Source organism: Carcharhinus amblyrhynchos, chromosome 21 (genome assembly GCF_965287045.1).
Source record: "Carcharhinus amblyrhynchos chromosome 21, sCarAmb.v2.hapA, whole genome shotgun sequence".
NCBI lineage: Eukaryota > Metazoa > Chordata > Chondrichthyes > Carcharhiniformes > Carcharhinidae > Carcharhinus > Carcharhinus amblyrhynchos.
In genome coordinates, this window is record NC_137344.1 from 39,996,165 (window position 1) to 40,018,219 (window position 22,055).

The following is a 22,055-nucleotide window of genomic DNA, read 5'->3' on the forward strand; positions in this document are numbered from 1 at the left end:
ACAGGTGATTCCTTTAAAAAGTTAAAGGGCCCACACACACAAATCGTTCATAGATAGAACACAGAATCCCTACAGTGCAGGAGACCATTCGGCCCATTGAGTCTGCACCGATCACTATCCCACCCGGGCCCTATTCCCGTAACCCCACATATTTACACCTGCATATTACAAAAACAACTCAAAATCTTGGCTCTATTCTCTCTCCACAGGTGTTGCCAGACCTGCTGAGGTTTTCCAGCATTTGCTGTTTTTGTTCCAGATTCCAACATCCACAGTATTTTCATAGAATCAGTACAATGCAGAAGAAAGCCATTCGGCCGATCGAGTCTGCATCGAACACAATCACACCCAGTCCCATAATCTCACCACCTTACCCTAGCTATTCCCTCTGAAGCTAGGGGCAATTTAGTGTGGCAATCAACCTAACCGGCACATCTTTGAACTGTGGGAGGAAACCCATCCAGACACAGAAAGAATGTGCAAACTCCATACAGTCACCCAAGGCTGGAATTGAACCCAGGTCCCTGGTGCTGTGAAACAGTAGTGTTAACCACTGTGCCACCATGCCACCCAAAAGAACTTGCCTTTATGTTGCTAACCACCCGTTTTTCAGGTGAGAAATAGCAGCCAGCAATTAGGGATGGGCAAATGCCAGCGATGCTGAACAAATTTTTAAAAACCCGATATTGTGCCACCCCTATCCACCTAAAGCCAGCCAGAATGCCCACAAATGTCAAAGGCTCTTGTTGGTTTCCGAATGAAGGTGTCCTTCCCATCTACACCTTGGAAATGGACTGCTAGTCTAGCTGTTCAAATGAGCACAGGATGTAAATGCTTAAAATCAAAACTGACACATCTCTCGTGCAGGGGTGAGGCAGACTGGAAACGGCTATTTGCAAGCAGTACCGCATTGGCATCGAGTCCAATAAGGTGATTATTTAGGAACTACAAGTCTAGCAGCCTTAGCAGTTCATGGTGTGAATAATACAAAGAATTGACGAATAACAGACATTTCATGACAAGAATAAGAACACAGTCCAATTTATAATTGGGAGCTCAGAGCCTAAGTGGAGTTGAACTCAGTTCTTGTTAGCCTTCAAAAACAAGCACGTATTCTATAATTATCCAATGTCAGGAATTAATTGTATGGATACACATCTTTAATTGGGCAGCATTGTATAGAAATAGGGTATTTAATAAGCTGGCTCTTATACCTATGACGGAACAAGTTGATATTGAGAATTCTGAGAACAGAAGTTCAAACAGCCAGTGGCTATTAATGATTACGGTTGGTGGTTGTAGCATAATAGTGCATGACTATATCGCGCACAATAATGTAGTCAATGGTGTTTGACTGATGGTTATAGGCGGCCGTTCAGCCCTTAGTATCTGTGCTGGCTCTCTTCAAGACCAACACACCTACTCCTACTGCCCTGCATTTTCCCTCCCATAATGCTGCAACTCTTTTGACTTCACGTTTGCTTAGTTCTCATTAGAAGGGCATAACTGAATTTGCCTCCACCGTGCTCTTTGACAGTGCGTTTCACATTAAAGAAAGGATTTTCCACCTACCGCTTTCAACTGTTTTGCCACTCGTCTTAAATTTGTGCTCTCTGGTCCTCGACATTTTATCCAGGGGAACGTTTCGTCCCTATCCAGTGTACCCACCAACCCTGGTGATTTTAAGCACCTCGATTAAACTGTCTCTCGATGGCCTGTTCTCTGGGAAGATTCCTAACCCAGCTTTCCCAATTCAGTCGCGCAACCGGGGTTCCTCGTCCCGAGGGACATTCTCATTAACCTCATTTACACGTATTGTATAAAACTCTAACCTCATCAGATTTTGTCAGATAGAGTCAGAAAGAAGACTGCGCCATTGCTGAAATAATCATACTTCTGTTCTCCAGAGCGAACGTATTTAACAGTTAATTAAGTCTGGAGAGACAACTTATTGTGAGCTTGATTATTCGTATCAAAGCTTGATTATCATAACCTCAACTCAATTAGTCAGCAGAATATAGATAATAATTAGTAGTTGTGGCAGGGCTAACATTAGTCTCAATACAAAAAACAAATCTACAAAACCACACTTGGGGCTTATTGAAGGAAGTCACCTTTAACACTCCGCAGAACTGGCTCAGTTCAAAAGGAAAAAAAACTTGCAATTAGTTGGCATTTTTCACAACTTATGAAGGTCCAAACATAATAACTGGAAGCAGGAGTAGGTCATCTGGCCCTTCGAGACTTCATTAGGCTCATGACTAATCATCAAATTCAACATCCTGATCTGCCCCAGATCCCTTGATCCATTTAGCCCCAAGACCAAAATCTACAATAGAAAGTAGCTTTGAGGCCAAAGCATTGCCTGATTTCAAGACAAAATTGTTTCTAATTTCTTTTTGAAATCAGACAACGTTTTGACCTCAACTACTTTTCTCCTTTAGTGAATTCCACACTCTGGGTGAAGAAATTTCACCTCACCTCAGTTCTAAAGGCTTATCCTAAACAGCTTTGGAGCCAATTAAATAAATACTTTTTCTTGAAGTATAATTACCTCTATAAATGTTGGGAGCTATTTTAGTACGTGAAACAGTTCAGATTTCCAAACTCTCTCAGTGGTTAGCACTGCTGCCTCACACCACCAGGGACCCGGGTTCAATTCAGGTCGCTGTCTGTGTGGAATTTGCACATTCTCCCCGTGTCTGCATGGGTTTCCTCCGGGTGCTCTGGTTTCCTCCCACAGTTTAAAGATGTGCGGGTTAGGTTGATTGGCCGTGCTTAATTGACCCTTGTGTCAGAGGATTAGCAGGGTAAATATGTTGGATAACAGGAATAGGGCCTGGGTGGGCGTGTGGTCTGTTCAGACTCGATGGGCCGAATGGCCTCCTTCTGCACTGTAGGGATTCTAAGCTCAAAACTTTTTATACTTAGAGTATAAAAGCTGCAGTCTAATGCTTCAGTTGTACAGAACGTTGGTTAGACCGCATTTGGAGTACTGCGTCCAGTTCTGGTCACCTTACTACCGGAAGGACGTGGAGTCTCTGGAGAGGGTGCAGAGGAGGTTTACCAGGATGTTGCCTGGCATGGAAGGACTGGGTTACGAGGAAAGGTTGGAGAAATTGGGACTTTTCTCCTTGGAAAGACGGAGATTGAGGGGGGACATGATAGAGGTATATAAGATACTGAAGGGAATAGATAGAGTCAACAGTGAGAGGCTGCTCCCTAGACTGGGTACAAATACGAGAGGTCATGATCTAAGGGTGAGGGGGGAGAGGTATAATTTGGATGTGAGAGGAAGGTTCTTTACGCAGACAGTTGTGGGGGTATGGAACGCACTACCGAGTAGGGTGGTGGAGGCGGGAACGTTGGACTCGTTTAAGGTTCAGTTAGACAGACACATGAGCGAAACGAGGATGGAGGGTTATGGTAGGGGCTATTAAATAAGGTCAGAACCTCGGGAGACACCGGAAATGCAGGCTTGTATGTAAACGTTTTTGTCTTTTTATTCCGCAGGTGGAGGTCCACCTCGTTGTCAAACGAGGGACATGCACACGGTGGGTCGTGCGTGGGCTGCTCTTGGAGGTTCCGGGAGTGGCCTAGTACTTCATGTCGGTGTGTGTGCTTGATCCTGGACTAGTAGACGGGTGCCGCAACAGCTCAGTGACTAGCACTGCTAGCTGTGCAGATACATGGATTTGGGCCTGTGTCTGTGGGAGTTTGTGCATTCTCCCTGTGGTTGCGTGGGTTTCCTCCGGGCGCTCCGGTTTCCTCCCACACCCCAAAGATGTGCTCTTAGGCTGATTGGGTTACCAAATTGACACTATTCTCCCCTGAATCTGGCTAAGTTAGGGGTTCCATTCGTAGACACGCAGGGTAGAATAGGTGTGGGGTGATGCGGCAGCATGGGCTCGTTGGGCTGAAGGGCCTGTTTCCCGTGCTGGGTTGTTCTTTGTTCTTTGTAAAAGGTCCTGACCAAAGGCTTGAAACTGTTCCATACTTCACTCCTCCAACTTCCTTTTTTGCGACAGAAACCATCACTCGGCTTTACTTATTTTCCCCAGTTTCACCTCTCTCTTCTTCTCCCACCTCTCCTCCCCATTCCCAACCCTCCAAAAAAAAAGCTTGGCCCACAGAATTTTTCTGCCAGTGTAAACTCACTCGATATGGCGGAGAATCTCTTGACAATGGTGATGGTACTGGTTCAACCAATTCATGATCGGTAATGGGCCCACAAGTAAAACTGGGCTGAAGCCTTTCCCCAGAGAAGCCTGAAAAACAAAATGGATTTACCGTTCATGAATAGGGGAATAAAATACTGAGCAATAATAAAGACCTGAGAGTAAAATTGAAGCTTATGTGATTAAATCTTACAATTGAAAGTGATAGTGGCAGCGAGATACAAGACTGAGTTCAGGGACAGAATGCAGAGATTAGGGATGAATAATTGTTTTGCAGTGAGGAGACAAGTAAATAATGGTATTCCTCAGGGGTCTGTATTTCGGAACGCTGCTCCTTCCACTGAATCCCTACATTCTGGAAGAAGGCCATTCAGCCCATCGAACCTGCACTGCTTTTCCAAAGAGCATCTTACCCAGGCCCACCGTCCCCACTATATTATAGAATCCCTACAGTGCAGGAGGGGGACATTTAGTCCAGAGTCTGCACCAACAACAATCCCATCCAGGCCCTATCCCCGTAACTCCATATGTTTATCCTGCTAATCCCCGTGACACTTAGGGGCAATTCAGCATTACCAATCAATCTAACCCACACATCTTTGGACTGTGGGAGGAAACTGGAGCACCCAGAGGGAACACACGCAGAGATAGGGAGAACGTGCAAACACCACACAGACAGTCACCCAAGGCCAGAATTGAACCCTGGCACTGTGAGACAGCAGTGCTAACCACTGTTCCAATCATGCCGCCCATAACCCTGTGGATTAACCATGGCTAATCTACCTCAACTACACATCTTTGGATACTAAGTGGCCATTTAGCATGGTCAATCCACCTAACCCTCACATTTTGGAGATATATATATATATATATATCCCGATATATATTGCTGGACTTGGGTTTATAGGGCATAATTTCAGCTGATTGATGGCCAAAACCCAACTCAGAAAATGCAGTAAAGAGTGGAGAAAAAGACACTTCAGAAGGACTCAGAAAGATTGCAGATGGGCAGATGAAAATGAATGCAGAGAAACATGGAGTGATCCATATTGATAAGAAGAATGAGAGGTATTATAAATTGAACAATACAATTTTAAAAGCAGGTGCATCCATACAACATTTTTGAAAGAAGCAGAACAAGGAGGCTTGAAAAAAAAAACCATCCAGGACCCTTGGCTTTATTAACAGAGGAATAGAACACAAAAACAAGAAGGTTGTGCTCAACTTCAAACATTGGTTAGGTCTCAGCTCAAGTACTGTGTTCAGTTCTGGACACTGCGCTTTTGGAAGGATGGTAAAGCTTTAGAAAGGGTGGAGTGATTAATTAGGTTGGTACCAGGGTAGAGAGTTCAATTATGTGAAGAGACCAGAGAATCTGGTTTTGTTCTAAATAGAGAATACCAAATGACTTTGAACAAGAAGGGCGGCATGATGGTTACCACTGATGCCTTACAGCACCAGGGACCCGGGTTCAATTCCAGCCATGGGTGACTTTCTGTGCGGAGATTACACGTTCTCCCCGTGTCTGTGTGGGTTTCACCAGGCTGCTCTGGTTTCCTCCCACCGTCCAAGGATGTGCAGATTAGGTGGATTGGCCATGCCAAATTGCCCCTCTTGTGTCCCAAGATGAGTAGGTAACGGGAATTAGTGGGGTACATGTGTGGGGATACAGGCACAGGGCGAAGGGTGGGCCTGGAAAAGATTCTCTTGTCGGAAAGTCTAAGGCTGGATGGGCCTCTTGAAGTTTATTTGTTAATGTCACAAGTAGGCTTACATCAACACTGCAGTGAAGTTACGGCGAAAATCTCCTCCTGCACTGTAGGGATTCTATGTTTTAAATGATTCTACAAGGGGGACATTGATTGAAATTCTCCCATCTTGCCCGCCACGGGAACTATAGTGGACAAGACAGAAAATTCAATGGACCATTCAAAGATCCATTGAGGTCATGAGGAAATTTCTGGTCTTGGGGTGCGCGTGGCCGGAGAATCCCACCCATTATTTCCAGAGGCGAAGAGTCTGGAACCAAGGGCCACAGATTAAAATGTCATTGCTAAAATGACCAGAGGGGACACGAGGAAACACAGCCAGCTGCTGTGATCTGGAATGCTCTGCCTGAAATGGTGTTCGGAGACAGACTTGAATGGAAACTATTAAGGCAATAGCTGGTTAAGTATTTGAAAGAAACATTAACAGGGCAATGGGGAACAAACAGGGAGATGGAACTGGTTGGATACCTCAGTTAAAGAATCAATCCAGGTACGATGGATTGTATCAGAGGCTTTGTCCCTCCCTCAGTCCAAACTGACAGATTAATCTCTCTACTGACTTCAAGGAGCCAATGAACCTATTCTGACTAATGTCCAGTTAGATGCTTCACAGGTATCTGCAGTACTTTTGTTATTTTTGCAAATCTGAAGAAGTGCAGAAACACACAGTAGGTCGAGCAACATTTCTGAAGAGAACAGAAGTCTGAATGTTTGTGGAGCTTTGCAAGTGTTGGATTTGTCCTATGTGCCAGAACCTCATTTCCAAAAAGTGTGGCGTTGTCACAGAATTCAGCAAAGCTCCAGGTTTATCACATTAAACATAGCCCACATCCTAAAACAGAATACAAACAGGGCTGGGAGGAGTTTTGTCATCCTCCTCCCTGTCTGAGGAACAGCAAATTGCACGGGGAATTTTAAAAAAGACAAGAATTTAGACAAACTTGTAGCAATAAGATTTTTCTAAACTATTATTGCTTTCTTGCAAGAAAACCTCGGAGCCAACGTGTAATTGGTCACTTAATTCAAATCTATTCAAAATTTAAACTCGAGAAGAAATCCAACTTACCAGAGCCTTTTCTCGTTCCAACAACATATTTATTAAGCCCTGTAAAGGAAATGAGAGACAAAGCATCACCATGAATATGATTACATTATGTGGTGGTCACAGTTTCTATATAACCCCATCCCTCACCATAGCAGCAGATATGCTCAGTGCCTGCCCTCAACCCCTTTAAGTAGTACAGGAGCTTAATACAGGGAGTGGTGTAATCGCTAAACTATTGATCCAGAAACTCAGCTAATGAGTCACGAATGAAGCCCAGTTCATCACGCAAACCAGTCTCCTATCCGTTGATTCCATCTACACTTCCCACACTGCCTCGGAAAATCAGCCTGCATCATTAAGGACCCCACGCATCCCGGACAGTCTCTTCCACCTTCTTTCATCAGGAAAAAGATACAAAATTCCAAGGTCACATACCAACCGACTCAAGAGCAGCTTCTTCCCTCCAATCATCAGACTGTTGAATGGATCTACCTCGCACTAAGTCGATCTTTCTCTACACCCTAGCAATAACTGTATCACTACATTCTGCACTCTCTCTTTTCCTTCTCTATGTACGGTATGCTTTGTCTGTATAGCGTGCAAGAAACAATATTTTTCACTGTATCCCAATACGTGACAATAATTAATCAAATCAAATAATGATCTCGGGATCTGGCTTCGAATCTCACCATGGCAGATAGTGGAATTGGAATTCAATAAAAAAAGTTATCTGGAATTAAAATTCAATAAAAGTTTTCTGGAATTAAGAATCTACTGATGACCATGAAACCACTGTCGGTTGGCGGAAAAACCCACCTGGTTTACTAAGGCCCTGGAAATCTGCCATCCTTACCTACATGGTAAGGCCTACATGTGATTGCAGAGTGGTTGACTCTCAGCTGCCCTTGGGGCACTAGGGGAAGGCAATAAATGCTGGCACAACCAGTGGTGCCCATGTGGCACAAATGAATTTAAAAAAAAAACAATCAAGAGGATCAGAAAGATTCACCAATAAGCACAATGATCAGAGCCTCTTCATAACGCTCATTAATCTGAACGATGATACATCAACAAATGTGTTCAACAAGCTCTCATTACGAGGTAGTTTAAACAGCAGAACACAGCAGCGGCTCACAGAAACATCTTCAATGTTGAGAATGTTTCTAAACCAAGGCTTGAGCCCAATCCCCATAAACTTATTAAATTTTACTCTAGAACTCAGTTGACCACTTGTGTTGCTTCTGTATTTTGCATTATACCATGGGAATTTGCAGCACAGGAGAACATTCAGCCCACTGTACCACTGCTAGCTTAAGCAATACAAAATTGGTCTCACAAACAGTTTTCTCCCACACTTGTGTTGTCCTCTGCCTCACGGCACCACGGACCCAGATTCAATTCCTGGCTTGGGTTGCTGTCTGTGTGGAGTTTGCAAATTCTCCCTGTGTCTGTGTGGGTTTCCACCCACGTTCCAAAGGTGTGTGGGTTAGGCTGATTAGCCAATGCTAAACTGACCCTGGTGGCAGGGGATTAGCAGGGTAAATATGTGGGATTACGGGAATAGGGCCTGGGTGGGATTGTGGTTGGTGCAGACTCGATGGGCTGAATGGCCTCCTTCTGCACTGCAGGTATACTATGAAATATTTATCTCATTTTCCACTGAAGAAGCAGTCCACCTTGGTACAATATCGGCACATAACTGCTGTAGGACAGTGGTCTCAATTTGCTCTTGTGAAAGTCACAAGCTGCTTTATAGAGACAAACGTCTCTCGAACTCTGAGACACAATGGCTAAGATAAGCTCTAGCTGAAACCTGAGAGGGATCTCATGATGCAGTTGTTGGGTGTAAAATGTGTTGGATTTAAACAAACAGAGACTGACAAAGGAACAGAAGGGGCAACAGCTATGCTCCTCTTTTCTCTCTCTGAAACCCTTTATGAAAGCCAAATATACCTTGGTGTTGAGAGCAGAGGTCAGGAACTTCATCCCAACAGATGTGTTGTGTGTGTATGCACAAGCCTAATGTATGCTACGCATGCACAGATTGGCATTTTTACATTCTTTGGGTCCACTGTGCTTATGCACAAGAAAACGGCATAAAAAACTGGGTCAGGTTACAGGGAACAAGGCAACATGATCAACAAGTATCTGAGGCATGAGATAGGTAGAGGTCCCAAGACAGCCCCAGGAGGAAGACAGGGACAAGAAAAGGTCTCAGTTCAGTTAAAACAAGAGGACCAGAGAAAAAAGGCTCCCAAATAAGAAAAACAGCTCTGGGTAGCAGACTTTTAAGTGAAATAGACTCAAGAAAAGTCCTGCTATTAACAGAGTTCAAAAGAAGCCTTGAAGACCTCAGAAGATGGTTGATGATTCTGTGTTGCAGGCCACTTGGGTGAAGATGCCTCTTTGGAGTAGCAGTGTTCTGCTCAGCACAGCTGAAGATGTAAGCTGTGCTTGTAAGTTTAAGTTTCAGTGTATGCTTGGGAATCCAGGGGGACAGAGTCCTGGGAGGCCAGATTGAAACATTGTGAGGTGGGCTGTCTTGGAATTGGAATTACGTCCAAAAGTCGCTCCAAGGCGAGATCATCGAGAGAAAAGAGGAAAACATTGTGAGAGGCGGAGCTTCTGACAGACTAAGACGCTCGGTGTTACTGATGTTTGGGTAGCTTGTTAAGAAGTCCACGGAATCTGTTTTGGTTGCATTTGGCATTCATTGTGTAGCGATAGAATCATAGAGTCTCTGACTACACAATGAGTGAGGTGTGTTCAACCACATTTGGCTTGTTAATTCACACGTACCTCACTTTCAACCGGAATATTAGAGTACAAAGATATTGTAACTTGTTTTATTTTTCTGACTTTAAGTTTATTTTCATTGTTTCAAAATCATGGATACCTTTGGCTTTATTCACCGAGCAAGTGTTTGTCTACATTAAACATTATTGGTCCCTTACCAAAACCTTGGAGAGCTGGTCAAGGACGATAACAAACCTTTTTCAACAAAGCTGAGCCTTGTTTCCTTGGTTTGAAAACCCACCGGAGGACTTCATTGCTCAAACCAAGGGTTCTTAAAGGAGGAGTCCAACTCAACACTATGGTCTTCAAGAGAAAGGAGGATCAACTAGCCAAAACTGCAGAGCAACTGCTTCAAGGAGAAAGCAAAGTACCAGCAGCAGCCACTGTGCTGTGAAGCATCCTGATAATCCGTTAATAATCTTTCTGATCTCAACATTTCACACGGCTACATTTTAACATTTGACACTCTGTATGATTTTATTTCTTTTTGTGCATGCCAATGCTTTTTGCATCAGTAGGAAGTTGCACATTTTAAACATTTGAGGTCTTTCTGCATCCACACCCAAGTAAGTTTTAGAAATCATAGTGCAGAAAGAGGCCATTCGGCCCATCAAGTCTGCACCAACCACACTCCCACCCCTACATATTTACCCACTAATCACTCTAACCTATGCATCTCAGGAAACTAAGGGACAATTTTTATCATGGCCAATCAATCTAACCCGCACAAATTTGGGAGGAAACTGGACCACCCGGAGGAAACTCACGTGGACGAGGAGAACGTGCAAACTCCACACAGATGGTGACCCAAGCCGGGAATTGAACCCAGGTCCCTGCAGGTGAAGCAGCAGTACTAACCACTGTGCTACTGTGCCTCACGGCACCAGGGACCCTGGATTCAATTCCTGGCTTGGGTTACTGTCTGTGCAGAGTTTTAGTATTTAAACTAACTCCTTACTTGGTAACTCAAGGTACCTGACTGGTTTAGTTTTTACAGCAAGCTATACACAGTTAAGCACATAGTCAATTGGCAATATCTTATATTTTTAATTAAAACTCTGTCATAACCAACCCAGGAGTGGGACAAAGACAGGAGTCAGATCACCCCTCTTTACCAAGGAGTGGCACTCTTCTAAAAAAAAAGACAATTCACTGTTCTGCATGCAAATATATCTTTCCGAACCTCTTGAAAGGAATTATACAATCCCTGAGAAAATACCTGCGGGGCTATGTGGGTGATGGGATGGGGTGAACTGCTTTTGCAGAGAGGTGGCATGGAATCGAAGGCCGAATAGTCTCTTTCCGCACTGTAACCTTTCTGTGATTCCTCACTCGCACCTACCTTCATCACAGAATCTCAACCACACCACATACTTCTTCACTATTCGTTCAGTCACTGGTTATATTCATCCAATGCATGAAGCAGACCTATGAATTGGGGGGGGCGGGGGCGGTGGTGGTGGTGGTGGGCAACGACTCCCCTGCCCATGTCTCAGATTATTCCGTAAAATCAGGTTACTTCAATATCAATATTTTTGGACAGGTGCATTTACTTTAAGGCCCCCCCCACCAGTAAAATGACACCATCATCGAGTTTGATGATTAAGCAGATCGCAAATACAAATACTCACTGTGTGATGGTCGGCATGCATGTGAGACACAAAGATGGCCGACAAATTACACAGGATCTTGTCCACATCATCACCATAGTGACGACAGAGCTGCCCAAAGGTGCCTTCGCCACAATCTAATAATAGTGAGCGTGTTGAGCTAACGGTGGAAAAGAAAGTCTAATTAGAATCAAGGGATTGACTGCAGCTGCTTTCCTACTTTCATTCATGAAATTTGCTGACTTTCCACCTTTATAACAGGACACAGTAAGAGGAAATCGGTGGCAATTTTATGAAACCATCATTAGTTGTTGTTTGATAATGGACCCCAATGCATCCTTTCAGGTAGAAGAACTGGTGCCAGAACTCTGAAAGCAGGTCTCAATGACTCAAACAGGGCAGGACAAAGGGGAAAATATAATTTTGTCGCAGGCAATCTGTGGAAAATTATCTCCAGTTGTCTCTTTTCCAGCCACAAGAAGAAAAAGAATTGACTGGGCTTTAAATTAAAAAAGGTCCATGACGTCTACCGATTAATGGGCTTTTATAAATATCAGAGATCCATGACCTAACAAGCATTTCGATTGTGCATTTAAGGGAGTCAAACATTCCTTGACACTTCACAGCAGTGTGACAAAACAAAATCTGACTTGAGTCACAGTAGCAGATATTAAGACAGATGACGGCACAGTGGTTAGCACTGCTGCCTCACAGTTCCAAGAACCTGGGTTTGATTCCAGGCTTGGGTCAGTGTCTGTGTGGAGTTTGCACATTCTCCCAGTGTCTGCGTGGATGCTCTGGTTTCCTCCTACAGGCTAAAGATGTGCAGGTTAAGTTGATGCTAAGTTGCCCTTTACTGTCCTGGGATGAGTAAGTTAGAGAGATTAGCGGGGTAAAAGTTTGGGGTTATGGAGTTAGGGCCTGGGTGGGATTGTTGTTGGTGCAGACTCAATGGGCTGAATGGCCTCCTTCTGCACTGCAGGGTTTCTATGATTCTGTGACCAAAAGCTAGGACGAAAAGCAAAGATGTGGTACACAAAACACAAGTCACGAGTTTCTTTTTAAGCAAACTGCAATAGAATGCTCCCTAATCTACAATATTATGAATAACAACAGCAAACGTTTTTTTTAAAAAAAGGGACTTACTCGATGTTTAGAACGATGGAGCTAACATTTCGGATCTTCATTGGGATGGCAGATCCAGTTCCAAGGAAAACTACCTCGGGGTACTTATCCTCTTTCCCTGGGAATACAGACCAAGGGTATGTTTCATCAACAGAGTCACAAAGAAAGGAGGCAAAGGTAGTAACTAAGACCATCTCATGGACATGAGACAAAATTACTGGTGTAGGGTGGTGGAGACAGGTATCCTTGTAACATTTAAGATGCACCTGGACGAGCAGCTAATCGACAACACACTGCAGACTATGGACCAAGCGCTGGCAAATAGGAGGTGATGGCCCAGTGGTATGATCGCTAGACTATTAATGCAGAAACTCAGCTAATATTCTGGGGACCCCGGTTCAAATCCCGCCAAGGTAGCTGACGGAATCTGAATTCAATGAAAAATAATCTGGAATTAAGAATCTACTGATGATCACGAAACCATTGTCGGAAAAGCCCATCTGGTTCATTACTATCCTCGAGGGAAGGAAATCTGTGTCCTTACCTGGTTTGGCCTACATGTGCCTCCAGAGCCACAGCAATGTGGCTGACACTCAATGGCCCTCAGGCAACTAGGGATGGTCAATAAATGCTGGCTAGCTAGTGATGCTCATGTCCCATGAATGAATAAAAAAATGGAAGAGTACAGATTGGAATTTGATAGTCGGCATAGACATGGTAGGCTGAAGGGCCTATTTTTGTGCTGTATGACTCTATGACTATAACATTCACACATAATTCTGAATGTTTGATTTTACAGTATATAAGTATACTAGATGGCCTACTCCTGCTCCTATTTCTTATGTTCTTATAAACGACAGGCACTGTGAAAGGTACTGCCACATTCTTATTTAGTTGAGATGTCCTGAATAAACAGCAGTGATATCGACCAATAGCAACTGAATAGACTGAGATCCAACCCCTGCAGTTATTACACATTTTAAAGTGATATCCACCATTCCGTCTGAACAGACAAGTTCCTTTGGGAACAAACGCACTGTTGGGTTGGTAAAAAGGGCTGGGCACAGAATATTGTTCTGCTAGCTTAGATTCTTAAACAATTACGAGGGAAGTGTAACTCCAGAGCCACTTTATCTCAAAATGGCTCTTAAAAGGTACATCTACTGTCCAGAAATAATTGAGACAACCACAACACAAGACCACAGAAATCTTGGATATGGGGAGCGATTGCAGTGGGGAAGGTGGCTGTACATTTAATTATTGTACCACTCGACAGCTACATCCCAAAGCAAGAGTATTAGCATCACCCAGAGCAAGAGCTGTTAATAACCAGCCATTACCTTTAAAGAGATCAAAGTACAGCAAAGGAACAGGCCCTTTTGCCCTCCAAGCCTGTGCCAATCATGATGTCCTAACTAAACTAAAAAAAAACCATTCTGCCCTTACTCGCTCCATATCCCTCTATTCCTTTCCTATTCATGTACCCATCCAGATGCCCCTTAAATGTTGCTGATGTCCTACTTCCACCACCTCCTCTGGCAGGGCGTTCCAGGCACCCACCACTCTTTGCATGAGAAACTTCCCCGCACATCTCTGTCAAACTTCCCACTCTCACCTTGAACCTGTGCCCCCTTGTAATTGACACTTCCACCCTGGGAAAAAGCCTATCCACCTTGTCTATGTCTCTCGTAATTTTGTAGACCGCTATCAGGTCTCCTCTCAGCCTCTGTCTTTCCAGTGAAAACAATTCTAGTTTATTTGAGCTCTCCTCACAGCCAACACCCTCGAGACCAGACAGCATCCTAGTGAACCTTCTTTGCATTCTCTCCAGAGCTCCTTCTCGTAGTGTGGTGACCAGAACTGCACACAATACTTCACATGTGGCCAAACCAAGGTCTTATACAGCTGCAACATAATTTCCCAACTCTTGTACTCAGTGCCTTGGCTGATGAAAGCAAGAATGCCACAGGCCTTCTTAATCACCTTAGCCACCTGAGTTGCCACTTTTAGGGAACTGTGGACCTGCACGCCCAGATCCCTCTGTATGTTAATGTTCCTGAGGGTTCTGTCACTTACAGTGTAATTTGCACCTAAATTTGATCCTCCAAAATGCAGCACCTTGCAAAGTCAACCTGATCAGTCCAATAACTTAGAAAGAGAAAAAAAATGAGGAGTAGGCCATTCAGCCCTTTGAGCTTGCTCCACAATTCATTATGACCTTAGCTATCCTCCACCTCAATGCCACAGTCCCTCAGACTCTCCCTACTCCTTAATGCCTTTAGAGTCTAGAAATCTATTTCCTTCTTTACTACATTCAGCAATTTGGCCTCCACAGCCTATGATACAGAATTCCACAAGATCACCACCCGAAGAAGTTTCTCCTCATCTTTGTCCTAAACGACCCACCCTGTATCCTGAGACAGTGACCCCTGTTGTTCTCGGCACCTCCCAGCCAGGAGGAACACCATTCCCTGTATCCAGTCTGCCCAGCTCTCTGTCAGAATCAGATCGGGTTAGTTTCAAATAGATCCCCTCTCGTTCTTCCAAATTCCAGTGAATACAGGCCCAGTCGACCTGATCTCTCCTCGAATGACAATCGATCCTGCCCTCCCAGGGGGGAAAAAAAGGTGAACTTTTTAAAGTCTCATTTACCTGATTGAACAGCAGGGTCTGCCGATAATAAGTGTTTACATTCTTCAACCTTCTCCAAGAAGCCTGGGATTTCTGTAGCTTCTTTAATAAACTCATCAGTGTCAGCCACAACCACAGCATCTCTGCAGGAAGCGCAAAAAAAGCATTGTAATTAATGTTCAAAATGAAGAGACGCGGAACGCGTCTCCAACCTGGCTCAGAGCAGCACTCGGCAAACAAAGATCACTTTCCCTTTCCTGCGGCAACTCCTTCTCACAAGCATCTGTGTCCTCTGATCCACCGCTACCAGTCTTTTAATTTAAATGGTGGCACAGTGGTTAGCACCGCTGCCTCACAGCACAGGGATCTGTGGGATTCAATTCCTGGTTTGGGTCACTGTCTGTGTGGAGTTTGCACCTTCTGCTCGTGTTTGCGTGGGTTTCTTCCAGGATCTCCGGTTTCCTCCCACAAAGATGTGCGGGTTAGGTTGATTCGACATGATAAACTAACCCTAGCGTCAGGGGGATTAGCAGGATAAGTATTGGTGGGGGGGGGGGGGGGGGGGGTGGTGGTTACAGGGAATAGGGTCTGGGTGGGATTGTGATCGATGCAGACCCAATGGGCCAAATGGCCACCTTCTGCATTGTAGGGATTCTACAATCAATAATCAACTTTAAAGGACATCAGTGAATAACTAAAGACTTACACTGGCCAATGCAGTATGTGATCCTCAAAATGAACATACTGTTTTTCAAGTTTTAATGTTTACTTATTGGTGTCATGTATTGTATTGTACATATTAGGCTTACATTAACATTGCAATGAAGTTACTGTGAAAATCCCCTAGTCGCCACACTCCAGCACCTGTTCGGGTACACTGAGGGAAAATTTAGCATGGCCAGAGCACCCAACCAGCACATCTTTCAGACTGTGGGATGAAACTGGAACCGGAAGGAAACCCATGCAGACATGGGGAGAACGTGCAGACTCCACACAGACAGTGATCCAAGCCGGGAATCAAACCCGGGTCCCTGGCACTACAAAGCAGCAGTGCTAACCGCTGTGCTACCAGTAAATAGAAAACAACAAGAATGGTAGATGCATAATTCAATTCATAATTATACACTGAATTTGAACTTGGTGAATTCTGATAGCAAGTTGTTGCACTGTTTGTGATTATCCTTGCCTGCTCTGTGGTGGTGAAACAAAGCAATCACATGGAGTGAATATGCTGGTTAATTTAAATTATAGCTGATAATTTAATTTTAAAGAATAAATCAATCACTTCATATAAACACTAACACCAGTTTGATAAATTTATTGTCCAATTCCAAGCAGTACTCAATTAATCAAACAGATTGCGTGGATAAGGTTAAAATTAAATAACAAAGACAGCAGTATTGCACAGTTCCAAGATGTTCAGTACATGAAAATCTAAGGAACACAAATAATAGGAGTTAAATAAAAGCATTTATATTACTCCTCCAACAAAATAACAAGAGAAGCTGCTGTTTGATTAGTAAACAGTGAGCATTTAAGATTATTTTTAGTCACTTAATAATCTAATCAAGAGAGATACAGCAGGGCATCTCTGTCCCTTAGAGCGCACATCCTGTTCCACGTGGTAACTCTGGAATGCTTTGCTCAAACTCCTGTAAAGGAGGTGTCATCAACTGGGGCAGCACAAGGTCCAGGTTTTGAAGTTTGAGCTGCAGCTGGGGTCACTGTAGTCACAAATGAGGCGGTAATAGTTTTGTGGATAGCAACTTTTTCAAAAAAAATGTAATCACTCCATAGCTATTGGATGCCACAGACAAAGAAGGAATGGGTGACTGCCAGGCAGGTAGTGCACAATTCTCTCTGAATGCATCTCATTCTAAAACCAGTGTTCAGTTCTGGTTCCTCTTGAGATGAAGAATGGTGGTTCCTCTGAGCAGCACAGTGTGGACAGACAAGGAAAGACTCCAACAATGTTTGCAACCACAATAATGGCAACATTAGCTTTTAAAAAGGAACATTGACTGAGATTTAAGCATGCCAGGATTTTTGGTCAACTTGTAATTAAAAATAGATGCAAGCCGTACAGTTCCTGTGAGCCATGACCTGGATGCTGTGATCCAAAACTTCCTGTTTTGGCCAAATATGGAAAGTTGTTTACTTTAGAGTTAGAACCGATGGCACAAAGATTTATGGGTGCTATGTGAGTTACACACCATCTGAACCGAGCATAACGGAGTCATTTACAAGCAATTTCATTGACTGCTCAAGCAACATGATTGGTTTCTGGCTGAGTGCCAGAGAAACTTCTGGAAGCATCTGAAACAATTTGTGGATAAATGAGATGTTTTAGCTCTTTGTCTGCAGCGATAACTCTAGAGATCAACCATCGCAACGAAAAGAAAGTGCCATGGGAAAAATCTTCAGAAATCACAAGGATAGATTTTGGATCAGGAATGGACCTGGCCAGTTCTTTCTAAACCGGGTAGTATCTATTTTCAGTCAGAGAATTAGACCAACGTTCAGTTAAGAGTTAAAATTCAGTAAAAGAGTTAGTGTTGCAACTGTATTAAGTTTGACTTGGTGTGTAAAGCGTTAAATAAAGGGAGGCTGTTAAGAGAATTAAGAGTTGACTCCAGTCCTTGTTTGTCACGTTAAACTGAAATGCTTAAAGAGTTTGAATTAGTCAGTGAATAATAATAACCAAACGCAAGGCACCATAGCTAGCTTAGCTGTATGGAGGGAGGCAAGGGGAGAAAGACACTGGGAGCAGACAAAAGATTGGGAGAGCAATCACATTAGGCAATTATATGGTTAAGGAAACAGAGGTGTTGCTGCAGATGTGAATCCAGGAAAACATGCTGGCTCAGGGATGTCACAGAGCAACAGCAGAACACTCTGAGGAGGAGGAGGATGAACAACCAGTGGCTGTGGTCTAGATCAACACTAATATTATCAGAAAGAAGGATAAGGCCCTACCATTCAGTATTTCAGGGGTGTGGAAAAAAACTAGCAAGCAGGGCTGCATAATTTGTCAGGCTGGTAACCTCCAGATAACTCCCAGCGCCACAGGAAATAGGAGAGCAGGACAGATGAATGTGTGCAGAGAAGGTGGAAGGGGGAAAGTGATAGAAACCTGGGGGCATTGGGGCTAATTCAGGGAAGCTGGGACCTTTACAAGCCAGATGGGTTACACATTATCGGGACCAATCTCCGTGTGATGCACTATGGTCATGTGATTGTGGAGGGTTTAAACTACCTTGGCAGAGGATAGGAAGTAGGATGTACCACCAGGAATGAAAAAGAAGATGCACAAAGGACAGATAGCACTAGAAGAGGAAATAGTTAAGTCATCAGATGTGGTCAGAATAACAGGGAGGGCAATAAAGGTCTAACTTAGCGTTACAGTGTGCGTATCCATATGCAAGAGGTTTGTAAATAAGGATAGTGTACTGCAAGCACAGACTGACGCAGGAAATATGATACTGTGCCAAAAATGAGCAGAACTGGATAATAAATACTCCTGGATATGAGGAGTTCAGCAAAGATAATGGAGGAAAGAAAGAAGAAGTCCAGAGAACATTACACTGCTGGAGAAAGACTACGTCAAAGAATCTTACATCACACAAGAGGCCTTTTGGCCCATCATGTCTGCACCAGCCATCAAGCACCTATCCATTCTGATCCTATTTTCCACACTTCTGGTATACGTATGGGGAAGTAACGGAGGAAATTGTGGAGGCATTGGCTATAATCTTCCAATGCCCTTTGCATACAGGGATGGTGACAGAAGACTGGAGAGAATCGTAGATGTTCAAAAATAGGATGCAAGGGTAAACCCAACAATTGAAGCACAAATTGTTGGAGGCAACAGGGTAGGGAGAGAACATGGTCAGTAAAACATAAGGAATCCTGAGCTTTAATGGCATTGAGCACAGAAACAAAATGAGTTCTCATGAATGGTTTTAAAGAATTCGTTCAACTGAGGTCGTGGGCAGGATTTTCTGGTCGCGCTCGCCTCAAGATCGGAAAATCCCACTCAAGGGCAACGGACTTTAGCGTGACCCTATCCCACTAGCTACAATTTCTGTGGCAGCAGGAGGGGAAGGGAATGGAAAAATTCTGCCCAGTGTGTCTAAAGCTGAGAACCACACTTTGGGAAGGATGGGTGCCAAAAAGATCTGCAAGAATGACTCTACAGACAAAAGGCTAGAGTTATGTGCATAAATTAGAGAAGCTTGGGCTATTCTCTATGGAGAAGAGAAGTTTAAGAGGAGATTTGATCGGTGTGTTCAAAGTTACAAGTGAGATGCTCTTTTGGAGAGCGGTACGGTCTTGATGGGCCGAATGGCAACTATTTGTACTGTAGGGATTCTACGGTCCCAGGTTCAACTCCTGCATGTCAACGTTTATGAGCCAAATAAGATTTCTGCCACTCTTCTTCATCTAACTCCATCAGCATGACCTCTTACTCATGTGCTTAATTAATTTCTCCTCAACTATAGCTACACCATTTGCCTCAGGAAATCCTGATGGTAAGTCTTTCCACTCTCTTGGTCAAGAAGTTTCTCCTGAATGCTCATTGGATTTATTGGTGACTGTCTTGTATTTATATTTTGAACCTGCTTTCCATGTAATAGTCATGCAAAAACAGAAAGAATCAAAGCAAAATTATTTATGATGGATACTACACAAACACAAAGTCAGAAGTGGAATTTACGCTGTGAAGTGAAGAATTCTCTGGGTTTTGAGAGACTACGCGTTGGTTTTTGCGTTTGGTTTTGAGTTGACATTGCATCAGTCTCCAGAAGATTGCCATGATAAATTTGTCTAACTTACATGAACTGACCTTTGCCATTCGAATTTGGGCCTCAGCTGGTACTTTAGCAAACATTCACCTCGAACAGTTGGCAGATTGAGAAGGGCTGTCTGTTCCTGAAACCAAAGAGAAGGTGAGCTCCCGCTACCAACTGGATCAAACCAGCGCAATTCAGTGAAATTCAAATGTATTACGTTCTTTTTAAAATGCAGACAATCCCACAATACACCAGTCAGTCAAGCCAACAGCCCATTTTACTCAACTGACTAAAAACAATTGGTTTCCAATTCATTAAGGTTGCTCTTTTACCAAAAAGCTAAATGGCTTAAGCTTGAGATTGTGTTTTGCTGTTGATAATTTTAAAAATCAAGACTGAAAAGTATTGTCTCCTTGGGCGGCATAGCAGTTAGCATCACTGCCTCACAACACCAGGGGCCCGGGTTCAATTCCCGGCTTGGGTCATGTTTGTGTGGTGTTTGCACATTCTCCCTGTGTCTGCATGGGTTTCCTCCCAGAGTCCAAAAATGTGCAAGTCAGGTCGGTTGGCCATGACAAATTGCTGCTTAGTGTTAGAGAGATGTGTTAGGGAATGTCAGGGGCATTAGTAGGGTAAAGGGCATGTTAGCTCAGCAGGATGTGCTCAAATAGCAATATAACACATCAGTTCCATCTTAAAATAGAAGGATATTCCAGAAAGCGTGACGACTATGCCAAGCATAACAAGGACTGAAGCAAGAGCCAAGGGAGAGTGCCAGTAATTCAAATTTCACATTCACTCCATAGTTGATTATACACTTGCATAGTCAAGATGGGCTGAATGGCCTCCTTTTGTGCTGCAACTTTTATACAGTTCTATAACGTTCCTACTGGCACTTGAGCAAATACAGTGACTGCAATCCTGTGCTACTCCCTCAGCGATTTCTTCTATCAGTATCACAGCTCCTGGCGATGTGACTGATACCACTGTACTCTTCTTCTGCTTTACCCTATATTTTTTCCAACACTCGCTACAGTGCTGCCCCCAGGGTGAGCAGCTCCAAACATGTCCGTTAAGCAGATTTTGGAGGGCATAATGGAAATCACAGAGAAAAAAAATCATGAGGGAAAAGGAGTCTTATTCCACTGATAGTCCAGTGAGTAAGTGGTTAGCGTATACTGCTTTGTTTCAATTTCCCAGTATAAATATTGTGGGACATAAAAACAGCTACTACAAAGTAAAGCATGTAGTTTAAGTTACAGTCGACTCCCCTTCCTTTAATGTTGTACGCGTTTGGCCCCAAAGACTTTGTTTAGGCCACCAGAGGCTCATTTTCTCCCCCCTCCCCATAGTTTCTCCCAGCTCCCAAGACCTTGAGTCACATCCCTACCTTGGTGTGAAAGGTTTTCAGCCGGGGGAAGATATCTGAGTGAATCAGGTTTAGTTGGGTCTGGATCTTGTGGCTGCGCAGGTTATGGACTGTCTCATTGTGTTCATTGAGAATCAGGTGCTCTGTGGTAGGCCCAAACCTGTGGAGTGGAGTGAAGGACAAGAGGATAAAAAGACAAGTCAGCGTGCACAATTACTCTTAAAAGTAAGATACAGGTGACTTCCAGAGCAGACATACATCAAGTTCAGGGAAAATGCATTCATAAAATTATAAACCGCTCAGAGTACACTTTAGATTTAAGTTTACTTATTAGTGTCACAAGTAGGCTTACATTAACACTGCAATAGAGTTACTGTGAAAATCCCCCAGCCGCCACACTCTGGCGCCTGTTCAGGTTCACCGTGGGAGAATTTAGCGTGGCCGATTCACCCGACCAGCACGTCTTTCGGATTGTGGGAGGAAACAGGAGCACCCAGGAGGAAGCCCACGCAGTCACAGGGAGAACGTGCAGGTTCCACATTGACAGTGACCCAAGCTGGGAATCGAACCCACAATCCTGGCACTGTGAGAATACAATTCTAACCACTGTATCACTTTGCCTGATTCAAGGATATCTCAAAAGTGCTCCACATTAAAGTAATTTCCTTACGAATGCATTTTTACTCAGCTAGATCTCAAACAGCAACTGTTAGATGAATCTGATTTTGGCGAAGTTTGA

At 43.8% G+C, this 22,055-nt stretch overlaps 1 protein-coding gene across 1 annotated transcript in view; it reads right to left on the reverse strand.

Annotated features, from left to right (window-relative positions):
- Positions 1–22,055, reverse strand: part of elac2 (elaC ribonuclease Z 2) — a 64,780-nt gene that overhangs the window by 12,425 nt on the left and 30,300 nt on the right. Inside the window, exons 13-19 of the mRNA XM_080209044.1 lie at positions 21,338–21,476; positions 20,001–20,086; positions 15,176–15,297; positions 12,545–12,641; positions 11,420–11,558; positions 7,014–7,052; positions 4,159–4,268 (exon numbers count right to left, since the gene is read on the reverse strand). Of these exons, the coding sequence (XP_080065170.1) occupies positions 4,159–4,268; positions 7,014–7,052; positions 11,420–11,558; positions 12,545–12,641; positions 15,176–15,297; positions 20,001–20,086; positions 21,338–21,476 (732 nt within the window). The remainder of the gene's footprint in view (positions 1–4,158; positions 4,269–7,013; positions 7,053–11,419; positions 11,559–12,544; positions 12,642–15,175; positions 15,298–20,000; positions 20,087–21,337; positions 21,477–22,055) is intronic.